At 48.6% G+C, this 24,078-nt stretch overlaps 1 protein-coding gene across 1 annotated transcript in view; it reads left to right on the top strand.

The window, feature by feature from the left end:
* The window catches only part of PDIA5 (protein disulfide isomerase family A member 5), a 96,085-nt gene that overhangs the window by 18,416 nt on the left and 53,591 nt on the right, over positions 1-24,078 (top strand). Inside the window, exons 2-6 of the mRNA XM_024244510.3 lie at positions 3,691-3,817; positions 6,728-6,815; positions 16,826-16,909; positions 17,166-17,211; positions 21,183-21,275. Of these exons, the coding sequence (XP_024100278.1) occupies positions 3,691-3,817; positions 6,728-6,815; positions 16,826-16,909; positions 17,166-17,211; positions 21,183-21,275 (438 nt within the window). The remainder of the gene's footprint in view (positions 1-3,690; positions 3,818-6,727; positions 6,816-16,825; positions 16,910-17,165; positions 17,212-21,182; positions 21,276-24,078) is intronic.

Raw genomic sequence — 24,078 nt, 5'->3', positions numbered from 1 at the left:
TGCTGGGTGAGGAGCTTGGCTGACTGGCTGGAAGGTGGTTTGTTTAATCTCATTGGCCCTCGGTTGGATGACATGCGGGATGGACTGGGTTTTATGGGAAGGAAGCTGAGGGTGAGCTGTGAGCCTCAGCCTCTAGTGGTTTCTCTTGTACACACTTTGTTGTTGCTGCGGCTCAGCTGCACACAGCGCTGCCTGGGCAGATGAGCTCTGGGCTCACCCTCCCTCCTGCCTTCCCTTTTCGTTCTCCCCAGTTCCAGAAGTGTGGGTGCCTACCAGCCTCAGGAGGGGCTGGGCTACAGGAAAGAGTCCTGAGAACCTGGGCAAGAGCAGTTGTTGCTCTCCACTGGTCAGATTATCTGAGGATTAAAAACAGCAGTGAGGCAATGTGTTTTTCCAACAGATTATTTTTTTTTTCCCTTTAATCATGTGCATTGAGCTGTGGAGTTTTCAGTCTGAAGTCCATTAGCTCCCTGGGAGCAGTAGGATAACATGTAATAATAATAAAGTTTAGCAAACTTTTTGGTGAGCTCTTAAGGTGGCCTGCATAAGGGCAGCGGGTCCTCAGGCATTTTACCCTGCTCTGCAGGGTGTGATGAGGGAGAAATCATTCCTTGGCTTCCTCCTGGATGGCTTTGCTCTGGAGAGAGGGAAACTTTGAATTCCAATGGCAGATTATAATTAGGAACACTAGAATATGGTAATGTTTCAGTCTTCTTCTCTGCTGAGATGGAAGTTTGTGTTATATATTATGGTAACTGCTGCTCTCGGAGTGCTTTCTGATTTATAAAACACGTTCAATAAATTATCCTGTTTCATCCTCATAGCAATCCCATGAGGGAAGTATCATTATCTCTATGTGAGACAGGAGTCACTAAGCCTCTGAAAGGTTGAGTGACATTGGCTAGGCATCTTAGCTATTGAGTGATGGGGCTCAGACTCAATCCAAGACTTCTGGCTGCAAAGAGGCAGGAGGCTGAGAAGGCGTGAGCTCATATTAGAAAGACTGGGATTCAGATCCTGGCTCTATTTACTAGCTGTGTAATTTTGGTCAGATTATTTTTTTAAAAATTTTTTCTGGCATAAATTAAAACTCCTCTCAGTATGACAAAGCATATCAAATAAGCTATGGTTGCCTCTTTTTTATTGACCATGTTCCTCCATGAGCTCCGTCCTCGCTCTGTTCTGGTCTGGTTGCTCTGCAGGCTGTTGAACAGTTGTCATCCTGGGATTTCGCTTGACCATCAACGTGGTAATCCTTTTGCCTCTCTCTTTCATTGAATTCTTTGTTTCCTAGTTTCCATGTCTAATTTTTCATTTACTTTTTGTTGTAGTGGAAGATGGGTCCCAGTATCTTTCTGAGAAAGGGTGTACTGGTGGTAAATGTTATACATCTGATATTTTCATCTGTTCAAGTCTATTTTCATGATTGATAGATAGTTTGGCTGGTTACAGAATTGCAGTTAGAAATCATTCTCCTTGAGAACTGTGAAGCCAATGCTTGTGTGCTGATGAACAGTCTTATGCCAATTCTGACTCCTGATCTTTTGTATGTTGTATTTTTTTTTTCTTTGAAATGGTTGGGATCTCCCCTTTGTCAGCAGTGTTCTCAAAGTTTTCAGTGATGTATTTTGGTAAGTCTTTTTATTCATGATGCTGGGCTCTGCCAACTGAAGACTCATATCCTTCAGTTTTGGAACATTTTCTTGAACTATTATTTTAATTTATTTGCTTTTTTAGAGATTGAGTCTCACTGTTGCCCAGGCTGGCCATGAACTCCTGGGCTCAAGTGATTCTCCTGCCTCAGCCTGCTGAGTAGTTGGAACTGCAGGCATGAGATGCTGTGCCAGGCTTCGAATTAATTTTTTGATAATTGATTTTCCTCTTTTTTTTTTTCTTTTTCTTTTTCTGGAGTCTCTTTAATTTGGCTCTTGTGCTTAATGGGTCCATTCTCTTATTTTTCTTAAGTCCTTTTTTATTTCTTGATCTTTTTGTTGTATTTTCTAGGAGGTTTTTTTTTTTCAATTCTACTTCCAACCCTAATTATTTCTGTGATAGTTTTACTTTCCAAGAGATTTTCATGATTCTCTTTGAGTATTTATTTTTCTTCATAACATTCTATTCTTATTTTATGGATGCACCATTTTATTTCTCTGAGAATAGTAATTTTCGTGTTTTCTTCTGTTCTTTTAATTTTCTTTTTCTTCTACATGTCATCTTTCCATTGGTTTGTTCTGGTCTCTGTCTTTTGTAACTGGTGAACTTTGATTATCTGTCTGTTTTGAAGAGCAAGGCACTAGCACATTGACTGGCAGCTCTGTGAGTGTGTGGAGGGAGTGGAGAGTGCTTGTTTACTGGGAGAGCCTCACAGTGGAGATTTGAGCAGGAACTCAGCTGTTTCAATTGAGGATCTCCAAATTACTGTCTTTAGGTTGTTTTTCTTATGCTCCTCAGTTTCCCCAGAGGGAAATTCTCTAATTTGTTGCCTGGGGAATAAGACTGGCAGGTGGCATTCCAGAGAAGGGAAGGGAGATGCTGGGGACTGGGAGCTTGGAGGAATGAGTGATCTCAAGGTTCAGTTTGTAGACTTTCTTTGAATCCCCCTGTCTTTTCTGAGAGCCATCCTCCCACCCTCTGCCAGGTTATCTCTCAGTGGAACTTTTCTTACTCAATCTCTCCATATAGTAACCCTCTTGCTTTCTGACAGGTGGGCAAGGGGCTGTTGCCCAGCTGTGCAATCTAGGCAAGGGGATCTGCTTTGTGTCTACTCCTTATTCACACTTTTAATAAACCCCCACCCATTGCTTTTAACCTACCCTTCATTGTGCCTGCAGAGGTGCCCGATACCTCCAGTTCCCAAAGTTTTCCAGGGTTCTCTGGGGGAGAATTGGCTCATTTCTTGTTGACTGACCTCCTGAGATCACCTGGCTGAGTAAGAAAAGCTAAAAGCCTCTCACCCATCTACTCCCACCCTAAGCATTAAGGGATGATCTTATTTCTCTGTGTATTTTATGCTTTGATGCTTCTAGATGGGATGGAGTTTTTACATTGCCCCAGCATATGGCATTGGGGTAACATGAGGAATATGGACAGACATTGACCTCCCAGGGGGCTCTCGACTAATGTGTAACAATGCAGAATGTTTATACAAACCTTCCTTGGTATCCTTGAGGGATTGGTTCCAGCATCCCGCCTCCACAGGATACCAAAACCCATGGATGCTCAAGTCCTTTATATAAAATGGCATGGTATTTGCATCTAACCTATGTATGACTTCCTGTACACTTTAAATCATCTCTAGATTGTTTATGATACCGAATGCAATATAAATGCTATGTAAGTAGTTGTTATACTGTATTGGTTTTATTGGTATTATTTTTTACTGTTGTTTTTCAAATATTTTCCATCCATGGTTGGTCAAATCTATGGATGTGGAACCTGTGAGATAGAGGGCTAACTGTTTATATCTGCAGTCCATACAGCCTTATAAAAGTGCATGGAGGGGAAGGGAGACTGGGAGTGGGCTGGGGAGTGTCCCTAGAGGTGAAGAAGTAGGTGTGGTGCATGAGATGTGCTGGTTTGTCCTCATCCTCTGGAAGTAAAGCAGCTCTAGACAGCACATCCATGGGCACCGATTCTTCTGGGGCCCAGCCAGAAGCTGGAACTCACGGTCGTTGGCTCCTTGATCCCCAGGTGGTCCTGCCATCATGGCTGTCCTCTGCAAAGGTCTCCTCGCTCATTGAGAGAATCTCTGACCCCAAGGACTTGAAAAAACTGCTCAGAACCCGGAATAATGTACTGGTGCTTTACTCCAAATCTGGTGAGTGTCCCTTCCTGGCCTTGAGGTCAACCATCGGGGTAGGATGGGATTCAGGGGAAGGAGGGGGGCGGAAGTGGGAGGCAGGAGACCTTAGGATGAAAACCACTTAGGGAGGGTCCAAGGGACATGGGGTTTGTCACCTTTCCTCAGAAGACAGAGGCAGAGGCACACAGAGGCATTAGCTCTGCCACTCTCTGATCCCAGGGGGTGGTTCCATTTCTTTTTTATGAGTGTTTGTTGGGAAAGTCCTTTGGAGCCCCTCACTCCTCAGGAGGGAGAGGGCGTGTGTGAAGTAGGATGGAGGATCACAATGGTGGGCACTGGGAAGGGATGTCCTGGCTCCCTGCACAGGCATGGGGCTGAGCCCTGCCAGGGTATTCTTCGCTAGAGCTGTTGATTAACTGGCCAGGCCAGTCTGTTGCCAGCTGAATGGGTCCCAGGCTTGGAAGCACTCACCCCAGCTGGCAGCCCTGGCCCTGCCCAGTCCATCTGTCCTGCTCTGGGGTCAGATGCAAGACTGAATTTGGAGTGGGCTCTAAGCTTGGGACACAGCATTTCTTGGGGGCAGGAGCAGCGGCCTGCCTCTCTTCTGACCTTGAGACTGGCAAGGACATAGCAGATGGAGAGAGGTTTGCTTGGCTCTTGGCAGTGACTTTGGGGGAAGGTGAACGCTGAGTCTGTTGAAGTCATTCCAGCAGAGTTAAGTGTTTTTTGCTGCTTCTAAGGATGCCAAGTTTTCTGTGGCCCTGGAGAAGCAGCAGCCAGTGGCTGGGCCAGTTCCGGGCACAGCTTTCCCCAGCAGCTCGGCCTCAGCACTCACTGGTACCTGGGGGATGATAGAGGCTCCAGACATGCCTGCATCCTCCAGGTATCCCTGGCACGTGGGATGTGTTCATTGCCACTTGCGGCTGCTGCTTCCTCTTCTGAGGGTCTGGCACACATGCCCCGAGTGCATTGTTGGGAGCCCAGCACGTGACTAGCATTCCTCTGCTGTCAGGAATGGGGGTGAAATCAAGGGAAAGGGGAAGCAGTATCCTCCTGAGGCCTGGGGCATAGGGCCCTGAAAACATGTGGCTTGCTGCCTTGGATACTCCCAGAGTTGGAACTAGGATGATTGTCAGTGATAGACACGCTGCATTCCTTCTCTAGGGTAGATCCCATCATCCCATCATATAAGCTCATCATAATACAGTCTCATTGGCTCCTTTGCCGTGAGGGAGGCAGTGCAGGTTGTCAGAGGACATCCATTATACAAATGAGGAAATGGAAGCTGGGAGTAGAGGACTCGTTTGAGATCTTCCAGCAGCAGGTGGGAGCTGGTCCCCTATGCCCCGCTGTCTCTCATTTTCTCTGATGGAGGATGGGAAGAGAGTATTGATTCTGCAATGACAGAAGGGCTTTGAGATCAGATTGGGGTTGAGGCCGGAAAATCATTATGGGAAGTTAGAGAGTGGAAAGGTGGGGCCCTGTTGTCAGGAGCTTGCAGGGTAGGAGGTAGCACCTAAGCTCTCTTTCCCTCACCCGACCCTGTCTTGAGCCATTGAGAATAGAGCCCCCGGTGCTTCCCACTTGTCAGCCTACCTCCTGCTGTCATTGCCTGATGGGGCCTGGGCAGTTATTTTAACTTCCTGCCTCCTTGCCCAGGCCTGCTGCACGAGAGACATGTGACCTTCAGTGGGGTTTTTGAGCAGTGCAGAAACTGGATTTTCTTTGCTCCCTCCCATCCTTCTAAGCAGTGCCTCCCTTTCCATGGTTAAAATGCAGGTTAGGGCAGGGGGTACTTTATCTTGCTGTAGTTTATTTCTCCCCATCCCCTGCTTCCCAGAACCCAGTCCGAGCAGCAGAACAATGGCTTTCCCCTCTTCGGTGGCTCGCCCTCCTCCTGTCACCCTGGCCGTGGTTTCCTGGGAGTGCCTCCTCTGAGTGACTCCATGCATGTCTCTTGAGCGATACTTTTGTTTGCTTCTGTGAAAGGCTCAGTATGCTCTGTATTCACAAACAGCTACCATTATCCACACTAGAAAAGGCGATCTGCGGAGGCACATAATTCAGACATCATTTCTGCTTGGCTTGGGGATATATCATATGGTTTTTGGCGGGATAAAGCAGCAGATCGTTCTCCCCACCAGTCTTTGTCTGGCAGGCCTTTCAAGTGAGCTCACAGGTGTCGCCTAGGAGAACGTGACTCAGGAGCCTGCTGGCCACAGGAATCAAACACTGGCCACAGCCACTTTGCAGTGGATCATTGCAGGCTGGCAGTGCTGAAATCCTGGCCACAGAGGCTCTGTCCCTAAGACCCTGCCCTCCCACAGTAGTATCTGGGTGCCTTGCCCTGACCCATTAGGATTGACACCTGCACCAACGAGAAAGTCTTCCTTTATCATCAGGTTGTACTGAGCTCCTAGATGAGTGTGTGCTGCACAAGTAAAGGAAGGATCTGATCCCAGCTCTCGTCAGCTCCTAGGTGGTGCATCAGGACAGATGAACGTGCAGTCAGCAACATCATTCCCTGCTTTAGTTATAGGATTGTCATTGTTTATGGAATTGTCAAAATTTATCCCAGAAAGACATGAGTCAGAAACTTTACTGGCCTTGAGGATCTGGCTGAGAGATTCTTGGAAGAGTAAGGTGTGAGGTGTGGATTAAGGCAGGGTGACTTCGGGGTTCCGTGTCCAAGAGGAAGGCCCCTGAGGATGGTGGGATCAGGGGTTTCTGAGAAGAGCCAGGACTATTCTTGCAGCACAGGCCCTGGCACTGCTGAATGCAGGGAAGGGTGTTTTACCTGGGGCTCAGGACTTCTCCACCCCCTCTGGGATTGGTCTCCATGCTTCCTCACCCCTGAGGGAAGATGGCAGACATGACCCAGTGCCCTTGGGCACAGATGTTTAATTTTTTGTTTTTTTTTTACAGAGGCGGCAGCTGAAAATCATCTCAGGTTACTGTCCACAGTGGCCCAGGTGGTGAAAGGACAAGGCACCATCTGCTGGGTGGACTGTGGGTATGTGCTGGGGCCATGTGCCATGGTGGCTGCTGGACAGGGGGCACTTGGGGCTTTGATGGGTGGGGACAGGAACTGTCTCTTGATTAATGATCTGGCAGAGAGGATGCGATGGAAAGATTCCATCTAGTGATACTTTGAGGTCACCTCTGGACTGGAAGAGCGGTGCCTGGCTTTCCACCCCTTTCTTCCCAGCCCAGCCCCATTTCTTCCCTTTTTCCGTAGAGCTTTCACTTTCTTCTATTTCCATGTGTTTCTTTCTTCTGTCTTCCCAGAGGGAGGTGAGTGGCAGAGGGGGCCTTCCTGTCTTACAGAGGGTGGCCTTGATACACAGAGAGGCAAGGTGATTTTCAAGGTTACCCAGTGGGTTTGCCTGTGGTGGGTCTGCAGCAAGAACCATGAGCTTTACCCCCAACGCAGGACATTACCTGACGCCTCTGCTGCCACCATGCAAAGGTGGAATCAGTGGGTCAAGCTGCCTATGCCTTGGCTTCTGAGGGGGCCCAGGCCTATAAAGGTCTTCTAAATCTTTAATGTAGCTATTATTGCCTGAGTCATAAGCCCTGTCACTACCCTGCAGGTTAAGCGAGCTTTTCTGGCACCCACTCCAGTGTAATCCTCTTCCTCTTCAGTCTGAGTTCTCAATGGTTACTTTTCGAGTGAATTTTTCGGACACAACTGATTTATAAGTTGATGACCTCAAGTTTGTTCTGCCTGTGATTAGAGAGCATTGAAGGAGATTCATATTTTGACAAAGCACTGAGTGAAACTAGGATGATAAGTCTTAGCCGAGTGGTGTGTGTGTGTGTGTGTGTATGTGTGTGTGGCCTCATACTTCCAGATTCATTCAGATACTAACTGAATAGAAAACGTTGCTCACCAGGCAGTAGGTGAGATCTTAGCCATTGGTTAATTCTAGTTCATAGTTGGTCCAAAAGTGTGCTTGCCTTGACCAGCCGTGCTCTGTGTGACTGGCAAAGTAAAAAGCCTGTTAGATGAAGCAAGGCACTTTGGAATTTCCATATCTGAAGATGACGGCAGTTCTGCCAAGCTGATGGAGGCTTATTGTAGGGAGTTCTTATGAGGCTTGTAGGTGGCAGAAATGGGCAGAGGAGCTTTGACTTAGTTGCTGTCTCCACCTGGGTCCATGTAACAGACAATACTGGGCATTTACTACGTGCTTTGAGAATACACAGATGGATAACTGCATCCTCAAGGAGCTCAGTGTGTGAGGAGAAGGCAGACACTTAGCCCAGTGATTACAATGTCAGGTGAACAGTGCCACAAACACAGACTATATGCATGGAGGGAAAGCCCCTCCATTCTGCCTGGAAAGGTTGAGAAAAGCTTCACAGAGGCGGTCGAGTTCACATTTGGTGCAAAGACCTCGGAGCACAATACCACGTGCTCACAGTGCCCTGGCTTTCGCTGCAGGCAGCCACCTATGGAGTGGGCCCCCAGAACTGCCTGTGGAGGTGAAAGGCCTGCTGCTGTCCCTGAGCGGCCTGGAAAACATGCAGCGCAAGGTGCCTGAGTGAAATGGGGTCAGGAGTAGTGGGTGAAGACAGACTATGGAGATTCAACTTCAGGACTCAAGTTTGGAAACATGATGTCTAGAGTCAATAAAAGTGCCAATGAGAACATCCTGTGAATTTCGATGTGCTCAAATTAAAATTGGGGCAGGGAAGCACCTTGGAGCTTGAAAGAGTTAACCTTAAGACAGAAAGATGGACTATTCCATGTAGTTGCCTCGCTGTGTTGAATTTATGCCTGTAAGAGGAAACAGAAACTGAAATGTTAGATAGCTTTTAAAATAGTGTGGATAAGTAGGTGAATTATGGAGCCAAAGTAGATTAAGTTGGACTCAGGAATATCTGGGTGTGAGTTTGAAATTAGAGTCAGGGTGCAATCTTTCCGGAGTAGCCCAAGGTTCAGAACTCTGGGCTGTGGCCCATGTAGTACTCTAGGTGGCAGCTGTCACGAACCACTGTTAGAAAAGGAGATCTCCAAGAACCCAGCTCCTGCCCTCTAGCTCATTCACTCCTGCTCCTAGACTTCTAAACTTGCCTGTAATCATCAGGGCATGGGGAGCCCCCGTGTTAGCTCCACAGAGCCCTGCAATGACAGCTCTCACAGTTGTCCTAAGTGTGTCCAGTCCGTGTCTGTGGGTCTGTGAATGAGACACACCCAGGGATGGGCAGAAGTGGTGTTGGGAACTTTGCTTTCTGGTGCTGTCTGCCAAGGAGCGAGTAGGTGGCACAGGGCCATGCTGCCTTCTTTATCCTTGTTACTGTGAAACAGCAGGTAGCCAGCCAGAGCTTGCCTCCCTCAAATCGGCCCTGCTGAGGCACCCATCTGTCATCCTTTCCAGCTCCACTTCCTGCCCTATCCACGAAGGGTTGGTGGCTAGGATGGGGACAGGGCTTGGGGCTGGGGTGACCAGGAAGGTCAGGAGTGCACAGGCCACCCTGCTTTTCCCTTTAAAAGGCAGGTGAGGGGAACAGGGAGCATCTGGGGTGAGAGAAGATGCTGCTCCAGTGTTGCGGTATCTTTGAAGGTTTGTAGAATAAGGGAGAAAGGCTTGGGCTTAGGAGGGGGCCTGGGCTGACTGCTAACTAGTTAGTTAGCTGTGCTGCTCACTAGCCCTGTGACAGCGGGCAAGTCGGTCACCCTGAGTCTGTTTCCTCAGCTGTGAAATGGGACAGCGATATGCATTCTGCCTTCTTTCCAGGTCTGTGATAAGGATCGGGTAAATGAAAGTTCTTTCTTAAACAGGAAATACAATTTAAATGTGAGACGCCATTCTCCTAGTGTTTTTCATCTGGACAAGTTTGTTCAGGAGGAAGCTGGAGGGGGAAAAATGGTATGCTTGTTCACTCAGCAACTGTTTACTGGGTGAGGATCCCTTGGTTCTTGTAAGGATGAACCTGAAGAAGGTTTTGGGCATGGGAGTGAGCCCCAGGCCACGGGTGTTTTGCTCTGACCCTTAAGAAGTACAGGGTACAGGCTGGGCACAGTGGCTCACACCTATAATCCCAGCACTTTGGGAGGCCAAAGCAGGTGGATTACATGAGGTCGGGAGTTGGAGACCAGCCTAACCAACATGGAGAAACCCCATCTCTACTAAAAATACTGGGCGTGGTGGTGCATGCCTGTAATTCCAGTTACTCGGGAGGCTGAGGCAGGAGAATCACTTGAACCCAGGAGGTGGAGGTTGCGGTGAGCCGAGATCACGCCATTGCACTCCAGCTTGGGCTACAAGAGCAAAACTGTCTCAAAAAAAAAAAAAAAGGTACAGGGTGCAGTGGAATTTGTAGGACTAAAGGTCAGAAGACCCAGCTTTGAGTCCAGGCTCTGACATCAAACAGCTATGGGGCCTTTGGCAAGTCACTGCCCTTCTCTGGGCTTCAATTGAATCTTCTGGGAAATGTAGAGTTGAGTCTTCCAAGTTGCTCTCATCCCTAAATAGCCTGGTTCCGAAAATGCTGGAAGCTGCCAGGCTTGGTGTGTGTGTTATAAGCATGGCGGTGGGCATGTGCCTTCTAGTCTTTGAGGGGTGTTTTTTTCTCTTTGTGCCCCTCCCTTCCCATTCCCCATTTTGGAAGGGTGCCTATCCTTCTCTCTGAGGTTCTCTCCTGTCCCCTTCTTTTCTCTCCCCTTATTAGGTTTCTGTTCCCTTTTCCCAATCCTGAGTCCAGGACTCCCCCTGCACCGCCCCATTGCACGGCCCTTTTTGTTTTTGAGACGGGGTCTCACTCTGTTGCCCAGGCTGCAGTGCAGTGTCACAATCTCAGTTCATTGCAGACTTGACCTCCTAGGCTGAAGCCATCCTCCCAGCTCAGCCTGCCCAGTAGGCGCATACCACCACGCTCAGCTAAGTTTTGTATTTTTTTGTAGAGACCAGGTTTTGCCATGTTGCCCAGGCTGGTCTTGGACTCCTGGGCTCAAGCAATTCACCTGCCTCGGACTCCCAAAGTGCTGGGATTACAGGCATGCGCCACTGTGCCTGGCCTGGCCTTCTTTTGGCCTCTTTTCTCCTTTCCCCTTTCTATATGGATATTTATTTTCCTTTTTTTTAAAAAATTTTTTGCTTTTCTGGCTCTTCCTCCCTATTCCTCTATGTGCACCTACAGGAACACACAAACACTTCTCTGCTGGTTTTCCCCCTGGTCCAGGCCCTGTAACTTGTTGCTGTGGGGTGTCTGTAGGGCGTCTGACTTCTGTCTAGGGTTTTGTCAGCTTTCCTTCCCCCTCACTCCACTCTTGGCTCAGACCTCAACAGCCACGCTCAGTCTGGCTGGTGGTGATTGTCCGGCTGTTAAGCAGGTTGTGTGTGCAGGAGTTGGTATTTGCCTCGTGCCCTGCCAGCTGGGTGCTGGGGCTCGGGCTTGGCGTGGAGTGCTGCTGTCTGGGAAGTTGAGCTGGAGCCAGCATGGAGCTGTGCCTGGTTTGCTAATTCCTGAGGCTGCGTCTCACAGGGGGCAAGGCTGTCCTATCAGGTGCTTGCTACTTTCTTTTCGTCGGGGCTTAAGGTCATTGCTTAACCACATCTGCTTTCTTTCCTGCTCTCCTCCCCATCTGCTTGATTTCTCTGGAGCAGTGACAGCTTCCCAGATGCAAGATTGGGGGCTTGCCAGAGCAGGCATAACATATTTTAAAGACTTATGTTTTCTCCTAAAAACTATTTGAATTTAGCATTTGCTCCTAAGCATGTTCAACATTACTTACCAGGGGGTAAAACAGACTCCCAGAAGAAGTGTCGTGTTTATCTTGTGGCTTCAGATACCTTCCAGCACACCGCCATGCACTTGTTGGAGTGACACATCCCCTTGTGGAGCAGAGCCTTAGAATTGCTGGGCTGGGAGGGCAGCAGAGGGGAGGCACCTTACCTTACATGTCTGCAGAGAAGCCATGTTCCTCTCTCTTTTTCCCACCACTCTTACTAACTGTACTGTGTAATCCAGACCCTGTGATGTGCCTTCTTGAGGCACGTACCAAGGGAAACAGCCAACTCGGGGAGGAGCCCTGTTGTAGGGAATCCTAACTTCAGAGGGTGCTATGTGACCACCATTGCCTGTCCAAGTTCAAGGTTCAGCTCTTCCAGGACTTCTCTCTCATTGCCTCCTGCCTTTTATCCTCTAGCCACATTCTTTCACATCGTCCTTGGTACTTGGCATCAGGCAATCACCCAGTATTTCTTGCTCAGCACTCGCCACCCCCCCCGCCCATTTTCTTCAGGTCCTTGAAGTGAGGGCACTTTCTACCTTTCTTCTCCTACCTGTCCCCAGGGGATCACAGGTCCACCTGGCCAGAAGCTTGCCATGTTAGACTGGAGCCGGTGGGAGGAAGAGAGTTATCCCTTCTTTGATGGGGAAATGGAGCTAGAGAGGCTGGGATAGTCGTGGGCACAAAGTTAATGTTAAGGCAGGCATAAGCCTTCCTTCTGGTCTTCAGTGTAGTCTTCTTTCTACACCACCAGGAGGGGCTGAACGTGGTCTGCTGTGGACATGAGAACCCCAACTGTGGCTGACTAAGGATCTGGTTGGGAGGCGAGGAGAGAAATGACAGGGGTTCAGAGGTTTTTTTGTCTCCATCTTTTGCCCCAGGTTCTGGCTCCTGGTTCATGTGTCAGGATATAAGGCAGCCTGTCTCAATGCTTTATTTAGTCTGACTTGACCCTGTAGAGAAATCAAGCTCCATTCAGCTTATGTGGATAACTCCGGCATTTTGCAACTCAGAAAACTAAGGGTCCCGCCAGAGGTCGCTAATGGCAGAGCCAGATGTTGAAGCTGTCATTCTAGTGGGCTGTGGTACTTAGGCTGGACTTGTGAAAGACCTCAGACCCCCACCCCCCGACCCCACCGTCTCCCAGACCTTGTTTTTTCTCCTTCTTCCTGCTCTCATCCCCACTTTGATCCCTGGGCCTGACTCTCAGGAGTGTGTCTCGAGTCTCTTGGATAGTAATTACTGCACAGGAAAATCCAATAAACACAGCACTGTATACCTGCAGCAGCTACTCCCGACTAGCAGCCAGCTGTCCCACGGCAGATTCAGATGAAAACACCCAAGCCCATGTGTCTGTCTTGGTGTGGGGGTGTGGGGTGGGGAGGGAAGTGTGTACAGGCCTCTGCAATCTTTCCTTCCGCATTCTTCATGGAAGAGAGCCAAGTGAGGTGGGGAGGGATAGGATGGAGCAGATCGGCCGCCTTGATGCCTCATTCCTTGGAACAGTGGTGAGTAAATGGGCAGAGGGATGGCTGGTTCTTGCAGGACAGGGGCCAGGGGGGTGGCAGGTGAGGGTCTTTGCACTGCCGGCCCCTTCTCCATGACCCATGGTGTGTTTTCCATTCCCTCAGTTCTAGCAAAGCATCTCATTTTCCTGCTTACTGCTTTGTCTCCTTTCTCCCCTAGAACCTCGGTCATTGGCTGGGGGACGGAGGTGGGCAGTAGGTCAATTAATTGTACTTAATCTCTCAACTCAGATCCTTTTAAGTCTCTGAGCTTAGGTAATTTTCTCCCCTACTTGAACTCTTCTGATATTTATTGTCTGCACTGCACAATTAGTGTGTGCACACATGCTTGCACACACACACACTACTCACACTTATACACTTTGAGAGACAGAACTGTGGGAAGGAGGGGAGCAGTGCCGAGAGAACATTGTCAGGAATTGTCACCTGGCAGGATTCCTGGAGCTCAATAGACAGAGCCCAGAGATCCCAGAAAGCCAGAAATGCAGAGCCTCATCCCAGCAGCGGTGAGACAATATCATTCATTGCAGCCATTCAGCCATTCAGTCAGGTGATTTATAGAGTGCCTACTGTGTGCCAGCTGCTGTTGTACCACTGGGGAGATAGCTGTGCACAAAACCAAGCCCTTGGCTTAACGGAGCACATGTTTCTGATGGGGCAGGCAGTGGACAAGTTGGTCAGATGCTGATAAGCGTGGTGGAGAGGAAGACAACAGGGGAGGGAAGATTGGGAGTGCTGGAGCCAGTGGCCCTTTGGTTTGTGCCAGAAGTGTGCTCAGACGGGACAAGAAGCCTCCTCCCCACTCACCCCTCAGGGAGAGAGAGAGTGCAGGGGATGGGGAGAGGAGAGAATCCTTAAGAATGTTACATAACCTAACAAAGAAGGTGGCACAGAGTCTGCAGTGAGGGCTCATGGGGTGCTTTCTCAGGTGGAGTGAGGCAGGAGACTGTGCACTGGGCTGAACCTTGGAGGCCACGCTGAAGAACAGCCAGGGGTGCCTCTGTGCCCCCAGCTCTACCAGCCAACTTAGTTGGTTTGGAATGTTGGTCCTAAGCCTTGCCTGGGCTCTCAGGGAACCTAAGACTGCCGTTGTGGGACTTTTCCGTGGAGGGGTTTCCCACAGAGTGGACCGGGATTGGCATGGGAATGAACCAAGCCCCTGTTTCCTCCCTCTGCTTTGTGATAGTCACAGGCAGAGGCTGCCAGCCAGGCTTGATGGAAGAGAGAGGAGCATGGGGTGGGGATTCTCCCGTCCAGTTGCTGCCTTGCAGCGTCTGAGCCCCCAGGCAGGAACTGCAGTGTGAACGGAGAGGCGATGAGCAAGCCTTTCGCAGCCGCTGGTGCCAGGATGGGGCCGATGGGGCTGAGGGAGGCCGCGCACATCCCATCCCAGCCTTGGCCCCTGCCCCAGCTGCTGTTTGTTGTTGCAGTTGGATGGACGGTTGGTGGTCACAGAAACAGTGGAGCACAGCAGAACAAAGGCCAACGAGGAAGGTGCCAAGTGAGTGGTTGTAAACATTCCAAGTTGAGCCCTGTGTCCTAGGGAATTAACTCAAACAGGGAAAGGGCACCTCGTTCGCAGTTGTTCTCAAACAGACCCACCACCTGTCCGTGCAGCTTCACCACAGAGTCCCTGCGGGATGGGGCACACCTGAACTGTAACAGCGGTCGTCAGAAGAGGCATGTGTGGACCTCAGAGGGCTTAAGGATAAGAAAGTTTTCAGCGGATACCTTGGGCTGCCTTCTGCATTTGGAGAGCCCACTCCCAGCTTGCCCCTTCTCTCTGGACTCTATCCTAAAATGTCCTTGCCACCTTGGGGGAGGAACTATTGCAGTGTCATTAGCCTTTCGTCTCTGGATTCCTCATGCATTTCATGAGTCCCCACTGTTTGCCAGGCCCATGGCTGGAAGCTGCAGTGGCTGCAGCGATGGCTAGACAGCTGGGACTAGCAGGGAGGAAACCCCTGGGCCTGGGGGAGGAAGGGGGCAGGGAGACACTCCTTCTCTCTGACCACCACACACCTCTCCAGTAAGACATGCTTCTTGAGTTGCAAATTGCATCTTTACACTTAAAATGAGGTCCTGCATTTTTTACGTGTCCACTGATGAGTGTTGCTTTTAGAATTGAGCTGAGTGGTTTAATTAGTCCATCTGTTCTGGGCTGGTGCACAGCTGTGTGAAGCTGATGGCTGTTGGTGGAGGTGAGGCATGTAAGCAACTGGGGGATACAGCACCTTGTCTCAGATGGCTGTTGTACCTGTTCCAACAAAGTTCCCCAAAAGATGACTCCAGTTGTGTAGTCAATGGTGACCAGTGGGCACTGGGTAGCCGAGATGCCCTCACTGAGTCCTTTCAGGGCTGGGGAGATGGCCCCCAAGTAACAAGAGCTCTCTGACTGGCTGAGTGCAGGCAGGATGGGGAAGCTGTGAGAACAGGTCAGGTCTTTAAGGGGCTGGTTTAGGGCATAGGGGAGCCAAACCTTGTGGAGGTAGGGGAGAAGAACATGAGCCAGTGAAGGAGCTAGTCTAATGCAATGAGTGGTTTCCAAACTTGAGCACACATCAGAATCACCTAGAAGGTTGTTCAAACGCAATTGCTCAGGTATCCCCAGCGTTTCTGATTTAGTAGGTCTGGGATGGGGCTGATAATTTGCATTTCCAACAGGTTCCTGGATGATGCTGGTGCTACTGGTTCAGGGACCACACATTGAAATCCATTGTTCTAACAGGCAGGGCACCAAGATGAGATGAGGTTGTGCACAAGTGCTTTGTAAACGGGGAATGGCTCCTGACAGGCATTTATTATTGGAAGAGAGTGTAATATCCCAGATGCCAAGGGAGGGGCTCCTTTAACCACAGCCTGGCCCTTTCTCCTTTTGCCTTTTGTCAATACCTGGCCAGATTTCATAACTTCTTCAACATGGTAGCATGTTTTCCTCTTACCTTGGTCGCATAGTATATAGCAGATAGCCTATGTCAGAGCTCCAAAAACAAAAATCTTTCTTGTCCACCCGCGACAGAGATTCCAAATTAATAATCAGGGGAAGGCCAGGGCATCGATCTTTTTAAAAACTTGCCTGATAAATCTAAAGAGCGGCCAGGATTGGAGTTTATTTTCTTGTTACCATGAGCTGTCCACCCCTTAAGCTTCTAGGGCACCTCCTTTGTCTGGACCTGTCTGTGTTGCCACCCACAAGTCGTGACACACATGCTCCTGTCTGCTTGTCCCTTTCCTTTCCTTTCTTTATTGCCTTTTTTTTTTTTTTTTTTTTTTTTTGAGGTGGAGTCTCTCTCCGTTGCCCAGGCTGGAGTGCAGTGGCATGATCTTGGCTCACGGCAACCTCTGCCTCCTGGGTTCAAGCGATTCTCCTGCCTCAGCCTCCTGAGTAGCTGGGATTACAGGCATGTGCCACCACGCCTGGCTAATTTTTGTATTTTTAGTAGAGATGGGGTTTCACCATGTTGGCCAGGCTGGTCTCAAACTCCTGACCTCAGGTGATCCGCCTGCCTCAGCCTCCCAAAGTGCTGGGATTATAGACGTGAGCCCCTGCACCCAGCCTCTGTCTTTCTTGATCAGCCCCTAGCCTGCTAGTTAGTCTCCTCCCTCCAGTTCTCACAGCCCATCTATAGTAAGGCCCTCATCTGCTATTGAGAATTCCAAGTTACCCAGCTTATTTCTTAGGACACCAGCAGATTTTGCTGTCAACACCTTTGTGAGGACTTCAGGTAATAAATGGTTCCCGACATTTGTGTCTTTCAGTGATGCAGAGAGTAGGAAATTGTGCAAGAAAATGAAAGTTGACCTGAGCCCGAAGGACAAAAAGGTCGAATTATTCCATTACCAGTAAGTACACATGGGCATTTCCAATTTCCAAGTAAGTGCTGAGCGCTTTCATTGGTATTTTCAGCGAACAGCAATTTTTAGTTAGATTAATTTTATTTCAGAATGGTTTTCTTCCTGTGTTTACAATTATTTCTTTAAAAAAAAAATCCTGAACTGCGTTCAAAAGCTGAATCTTATTAAGATGCTGCAGGAAACCAAAGGTATGTATCTTCACAACCATTCTTAAAGTTAACACATTTTTCTCCTCATTTGACAGGGATGGTGCATTTCATACTGAATATAACCGAGCTGTGACATTTAAGGTAAATTTACCTCCCTTGTTCTCAGCAGAGGTGGAGTCTGAATGGACGCCCAAAGTCTGGCAGGTTTTCTCTCTGAGAAAAGAAAGGGCAGATTGTACAAATAGCTCTTCTAAATGACCTAAGAGATTCTTATCTCTAGAGCATATGTCAGCAGAATATCTGGAAAAGTTTGTAGCTCTTAACACAACAGATTGACCCAGCTTTGGAAATAGGTTTGTGAATGTATCAGCAGTTGTCCAGTAAGGCAGGTGATGTCACCTCTCTCTTTGCCAAAGGCCTGGGCCTCCTTTTATTGTAGCTTCAAAGTCCTCCCCTCATCTCTGTGGTAGTGGCCACCCTCAGGCTGGATGGGACGTACAGTGCCCAGGTTAGCACAGGGTATCGCACATGGGCAGGTTGACACCTTTGGGCTGATGCAGCTTGTTCCAGATGAGATATGGGTATCATTGAGGAGTTCCCTGCTATCAATCCAATTTAGAAGTAGATGGAAAAGCATAAATGGAAAGAAATATGAGATCCTGTGATGTATACATGCTTTGTAATCACAAAGCAGCTGCCCCAGCCCTTAGTCCTCCTGAACTGCAACTCTTCTCCTTCAGGGTCAGGATTCCCTTCCTCCAGCCTGTCTTCTGCTTTCTGGTCCTGCGTTGGCTAAAGCCATATATTTCTCCTGGTCCTGACGTGTTTGAACTCACTTCCTAACCCTCCTGTTTCCCACACTGGGTTGGACCCTGTGCTCCTGTCTCTTCATCTGTCCCTCTTTCTCCATCTGTGTCTCTTCCATTTTTCCTATCTGTCCATCTGTCTGTGCAGCTGTCAGTGTCCCTCTCCCTCTGCCCTTCCTTCTCCCTCTGTCTCTCCCCACCATCTCTCCAGGTCATTCTTGCTTATCCACTAACACTCATTCTTTTTTTAAATTGCTACAGCGTTCACCTTATATAGGGACTCAGCCTGATTAGTCATCACCTTAACACCTACTTAGACACTTAGAAAGTTCTTCCAACTAGTGTTGCTCAGCCCTTCTTATTCTATGTTAAGACGTCAACCGAAGTTGTTGGAGAGAACACATGTTCCCCAGGAACAAGATTTAGTTGGGTGGGATGGGGGAAGTGCTTATGCAATGATGGAAAGAGGGCTGGGGTTTTGTTTTGTTATTGGAGGCTGTGTATATTTTATGTTTAACCGGGACCTCTGAAGAATCTGTCTTGGGCTTATGGAGCAGGGAGTTCCGAGCGGCTACTCATAACTGTGGTAGCAGAGAAGAAGCAAGGAGCCCAGGAGGCCCCAGCATGCCACTGGGTGTCTGGGTGGAAGAGGCAGAATCCTGGCTTCGCCCCACTTCTTACAAAGACCAGATGTGTGAGGTCGGCGTTCTCTTGACCTTCCCGTGATTTAGTCATCAACAAGGTGAAGAAGTGGCTGAGCATCATATGGGGCCAGAGTCTTCAGTTTCAGATGGAGAGAGGGCACTCTTAGTCCCAGCATCCCCAAGCAGGACTGGGGCAGAGTCCCTGGAGTTCTCCAGGGCAGAGGGAAGGGGACAGGACAGTTCCCTGACTGCTGATGGCTTCTGCTTTTTCAGCTTGAGACAGCTGAGATCAGAGCCCACCTCAGTCACTAATTAACTTTCCATTCAGGGTTTCTCCTGGGACCCTGACTCCAGAGAGATGGAGGAACCCCCAACAGGAGGGGCCCATCGTCTGCAGGCCCATATTCTGGCTGTGGTTTTTGTCAACCCACATGATTGGGCAGAAGCCTGGTCACAGATGCTGTGCCACGGCACCTAGAGAGGTCATAGGCCAGTTAAGTGAGAAATTATCTCCCCACTGGCAAAGAATAGGAAACTTGAAGTGGGGAATGTCCCCTTTAAGCTGCCCTTTCCTTGTTAGCACATACTCCCCAAATCCTTACTATAGAAGTGGTAAGGGCCAGAGGTGCCTGGCAGTCTGGATTCAGATGACTCACTGATGACCTCAGGGCCCAGTAGCTGTGAGCCAGGATTACAGCTGTGAAGGCCAGATGTGGTGTCAGACAGTGCCTGGGACTCAGAGCACCCAGAATAAGACAGTTGAGGGTGGGCTTCCAGGTGCTGCTCCCCGCAGACTTTCCCCCTGAGGTCTTGTCCAGTTAGATCAACTTAGAGAGGACCTGTGGGTGGGGTTATTCAGCTTCAGTTAAATGAGAATAATCCTCACCTGAAAAACAAGGTTGTGTGTACGAACATGTCAGTTGTTACATTAAAAGGTCATTTATCTCCTTTTTCCATCCACTGCCGTCTTTTTTTCTTGATGCTGAGGTGGAGATGGGGGAGGAGGGCTGGGCATGGGGCCAGGACCCACCCCAGAGCAAGCAGTTCCTAACTTCTTCTGGGGTCCTGATCCCACTGAGCACCTACTGAACTCCAGACCTTCTCCCTGAAACCGTGTGTGCATACAAATCAAAGTCAATGTTTTCACATGAGTCTGGGGCTTCACCGACTCCTGAAGTCCCTTGTGCACCCTAGATTAAGAACCCCTGCACCAGGTATTTCTGGAACCCCAGGCAGATGGGCGCCTACCAGCATCTTTCTCACATGGCCTGGTGGACAGGTGCCTCTGCAGCTGTGGGTGAGTGTGGGTGTCGGGAAGACCCTGCCAATTCCATAGTTCCTTATGTTGTCATGGCAAAGCCTTGACAAGGGACTGAGAAAGGGTGGATCTGCCTTTTGCTGTGGCAGAAATGGCTGTTCTCTTTCCAGGAGGCGTTTCACAGCTCCACTTGGACAGGCAGGAAGCACTACCTGAATGAAATCCTATGAAGTCTTGGCTGTCTGCCATTCTCCCTTAGTAATTCTTTCCAAATAGAGTTTCCAGAAATAATAAGGTCCTCTCCGTGTGTGACCGGTGGATGGGCTGAATGCACACCCTTACTATTATAGAAGGGCACTTCCCTTTCTCATCTCAGGCCACACACATGCACGCGCACACACACACACACACGCACGCACACACACTCAGTTCAGCATCTGCTCACTGGAGTGTGGTCAAAGTTGACAGAAGTAACAGAATCTGGCTGGGGTCTGGTTCCTGATCCTGGCTCTCAGACTTTGAGCACCGTCTCTGAGTGACTGAGGGGAAAGGGAATGCTGCTTCTGCCCTGAACCAGTGAGAGTGGCAGGGGGTACAGAGGAGGGTGGAAGGACAGTGCCGCTCTTCCCTGCCCCTGTGCATCTTCCCCACAGGGAGTGGAGATTTGAGTCATTGTACACATAACAAAGGCCAGCAAAGCCCTTTATCTGTAAGAACTTTGTCAGATCTTCAATCCAGGCAGTCTAGAAGAGGGGCCCCAGGACGAGAAGTATAGCAACAAGGGTGAGGCCACATTGGTGCCCACCCTGCCCTGGGGGCTTCCCAGCCTGGACCCCACTCATTCACATATAGCGGAGGATAATCAGGATTTAATCCACTCCAAAACCAGTTTAGATCATGAAATACCAAGCAGGTCGTAAGTAGGTTTGATGATCTGCTTATGGGATGACAGTTTTAGTGGCTGCAGGAATGTGGAAATGTCTCCTTTGGACAAGACTGAGACCATTATTCCATTAGTCAGAAAGACTTCTTGGAGGAGATGAGATTTAGTAGAAGCACTAGTACGTCTCTGGTTTGAATAAGCCAACTCATTGTCTCAAATTTTCTCTTTTTTGTCCATGAAGATGCATAGTAGGCATGGACCACCTGGATGGAGTGAGCAAGGTGTCTTGTGATTGAAAAAGCCCGATGCGAGTGGTGGAGGTGCATTTTTTGGGCACTTATCCATGATGTCAGTGGACAGCGGAAATAACACACCCTCCAAGCTTATGCCACATGCAGTCCTGAGCTCAGCACCTGGTGTGCCCAGGTCTCCAGGCAGGGAAACAGGACAGGTTCCTGATTCCCCCACCTCCCTCTTTTCAGGGCTAAAATGCATTTTCTCTTCCCTTTTTTTTCCCTCAGTCCATAGTGGCCTTTTTGAAGGATCCAAAAGGGCCCCCACTGTGGGAGGAAGATCCTGGAGCCAAAGATGTTGTCCACCTTGACAGTGAAAAGGTAATGTATTCCCCGTCAGTTCTGATGGATGCTGGAAGTTTCCCTGGTACCAGGGCCTCCCAAGGAAAGGAGCCCAATGAACTGAGAAATGGGACTATTCCAGGATCACTTGTACTTTTCCTCTAGGGAAGCTAGGCCAGGACCCTAATATTTGACTCCCCTTCCCAGCTCCATGTTGTAACCAGCGGTGATCACAGGTTGTTTGAGAATTTTCTGCATTCTTCACCTTCCTTATTTAACGTATTTGAACACGTTTAGATTTTCCATACATTAATGTAGATTTAAATGTTCTCTCTCTATTGTGTAATCCAGATGTTGCTAGGATTGGCTTTACATCTTGTTTTTTTGTTTTTGTTTTTTTTTAAAGAATAACCTTGAGATTTGCATTAGATTTCCAGAGACTTGAGGCAGATCTCTACAATTCTGGGTGATTCTATAGCTTTCAACCAATTATTTACCCTCTTAAGCTTCCATTTCCAAATTTGGCCAGGGGTGGAGGTAGAAGGGTAGATCTAGATTATAGTCTTTATTAGTTCTTAAGTATTTAACAAAAGCTATGACAGGCCGGTTGTGGTGGCGGGTGCCTGTGGTCCCAGCTACTCAGGAGGCTGAGGCAGGAGGATCGCTTGAGCCCAGGAGTTCAGCCTAGTCAACATAGTGAGACCCCATCTCTAAAAAAATAAAGAATGCAAAGGTGTGACGCACATTGCCCCTCCGTCCACAGCCTGCCCACCTGACCTGAATGTGCATCTTTAGCCATGTGTATCCGTGTTTGTATGATGCCTTCACTTGGGATGGGCAAGAACTTCTCTGTGATAGTCCAGATGGTCTGTGAGGCAAGCAGTGCTTTTTGTAGATGGAGGGAGAGGGTTCATTCCTATCTCGATAAAATAAAACATAGCTTTCATCTTTCTCTTCCTCCTCTCCCCTTTCCTTTAAAATTGTTGACTTTTTTTGTTTTTAGAGACAGGATCTCGCTCTGTCACCCAGGCTGGAGGAGTACAGTGTTGTGATCATAGCTCACTGTAACCCTGAATTCCTGGGCTCAAGCAATCCTGCTTCGGCCTCCTAAGTAAGTGGGACTACAGGCGCATGCCACCATGCCCAGCTAGTTTTTAAATTTTTTGTAGTGATGAGCTATCACTGTTGTCCAAGCTGGTCTTGAACTCCTAGCCTCAAGCAATCCTCCTGCCTCAGCCTCCCAAAGTGCTGGGATTACGGGCATGGGCCTCTGTAACTTGCCTATTGACTGTACTCTTAATGCTTGTTGGCACAGAAGAAAATGATGCCTTTTTTTAACCTTCTGGAGGAAGGTAAAATGTGTCATCATTGTGGGCCAACCTAGTGGATCAGTGGTGATTCAAATTAAGGACTGGGCACAACATTCTCTGGGATACAAAGAACCAGTATTGTCATCTTGAAGATGTCTTTTTTTTTTTGAGACAGAGTCTCACTCTGTCACCCAGGCTGGAGTGCAGTAGCGTGATCTTGGCTCACTGCAGCCTCTGCCTCTGGGGTTCAAGGGATTCTCGTACCTTGGCCTCCTGAGTAGCTGGGATTGCAGGTGTGCGCCACCACGCCTGGTTAATTTTTGTACTTTAGTAGACATGGGGTTTCACCATGTTGGTCAGGCTGGTCTCGAACTCCTGACCTCAAGTGATCCACCTGCCCCGGCCTCCCAAAGTACTGAGATTACAGGCATGAGCCACTGTGCCCGGCCTTAAAGATGTCTTTTTAAAAAGCATGTGGGCCCGGCGCGGTGGCTCATGCCTGTAATCCCAACACTTTGGGAGGCCGAGGCGGGTGGATCACAAGGTCAGGAGTTCGAGACCAGCCTGGCCAACATGGTGAAACCCCATCTCTACTAAAGATAAAAAAATTAGCCAGGCATGGTGGCACATGCCTGTAATCCCAGCTACTCAGGAGACTGAGACAGGAGAATTGCTTGAATCTGGGAGGCAGAGCTTGCAGTGAGCCAAGATCATGCCATTGCACTCCAGCCTGGGTGACAGGGCGAGACTCCTTCTCAAAAAAAAAAAAAAAAAAAAAAAAAGCATGTGGGGGCAGGGAAAGAGGGGCAAGTGCCAGGAGAGAGTGGCACATGTGCTACACCCATGGAAATACAAGCAGCCTAAACGGAGTGCTGCTCCTGTAATGATGAATGTTGATAGCTTCTCTGAAAAGTGATTGCCTGGTGCCTTCCTCCCCCAGATACAATGTCCTGACCTTCCTAAGGTTGTTCTCTAACCGTAGGAATATCAAGCGGAAATATTTCTTTCACACCCGTAGGGAGTCCTCTTGTTCTGCTTTGTGCTCTTTTCTCTCCTATGGAAATAAGTATAGCTGGTTCTCTGCTAATAGAATGTCCACATAAATAATGAAAAGTTCCAAATTCAAGTTTGAATTGCTGATTCAATTTGTAGGCTTGGAATTTCATACTTTGTAAAGGTAATTAAGCATCTTTGAATGTAATATCTGTTACTACTCAGGGTATGAAACCAAATTGCTATAGGCTCAATAAAAATCTCTTATCAGGTCTTTTACTAGCTTTTATCTCCAGAAATCCCAGAAGACAATTTTAGAAGTGTTTGCATCCTGTACCCCTAGTTAGGGTTAAATATCTTGGTTACTAATTTTGTTTGGAAATTAGTACAAACAAAATTTGTTTGAAAATTAGTGCCTTAACACTCTCTCTAGTTACGTAAACAAGGGTAAACTTTTCCAGAATTTATTCTAGTGTTTTGGATATCCACAAAAATTTAATCTTTTTTTTAAATCTAACTGAAAAATTTTAAGTTAATGC

The sequence above is a fragment of the Pongo abelii genome, chromosome 2, assembly GCF_028885655.2.
Source record: "Pongo abelii isolate AG06213 chromosome 2, NHGRI_mPonAbe1-v2.0_pri, whole genome shotgun sequence".
NCBI lineage: Eukaryota > Metazoa > Chordata > Mammalia > Primates > Hominidae > Pongo > Pongo abelii.
This window is presented reverse-complemented; position numbering and strand designations above follow the sequence as displayed.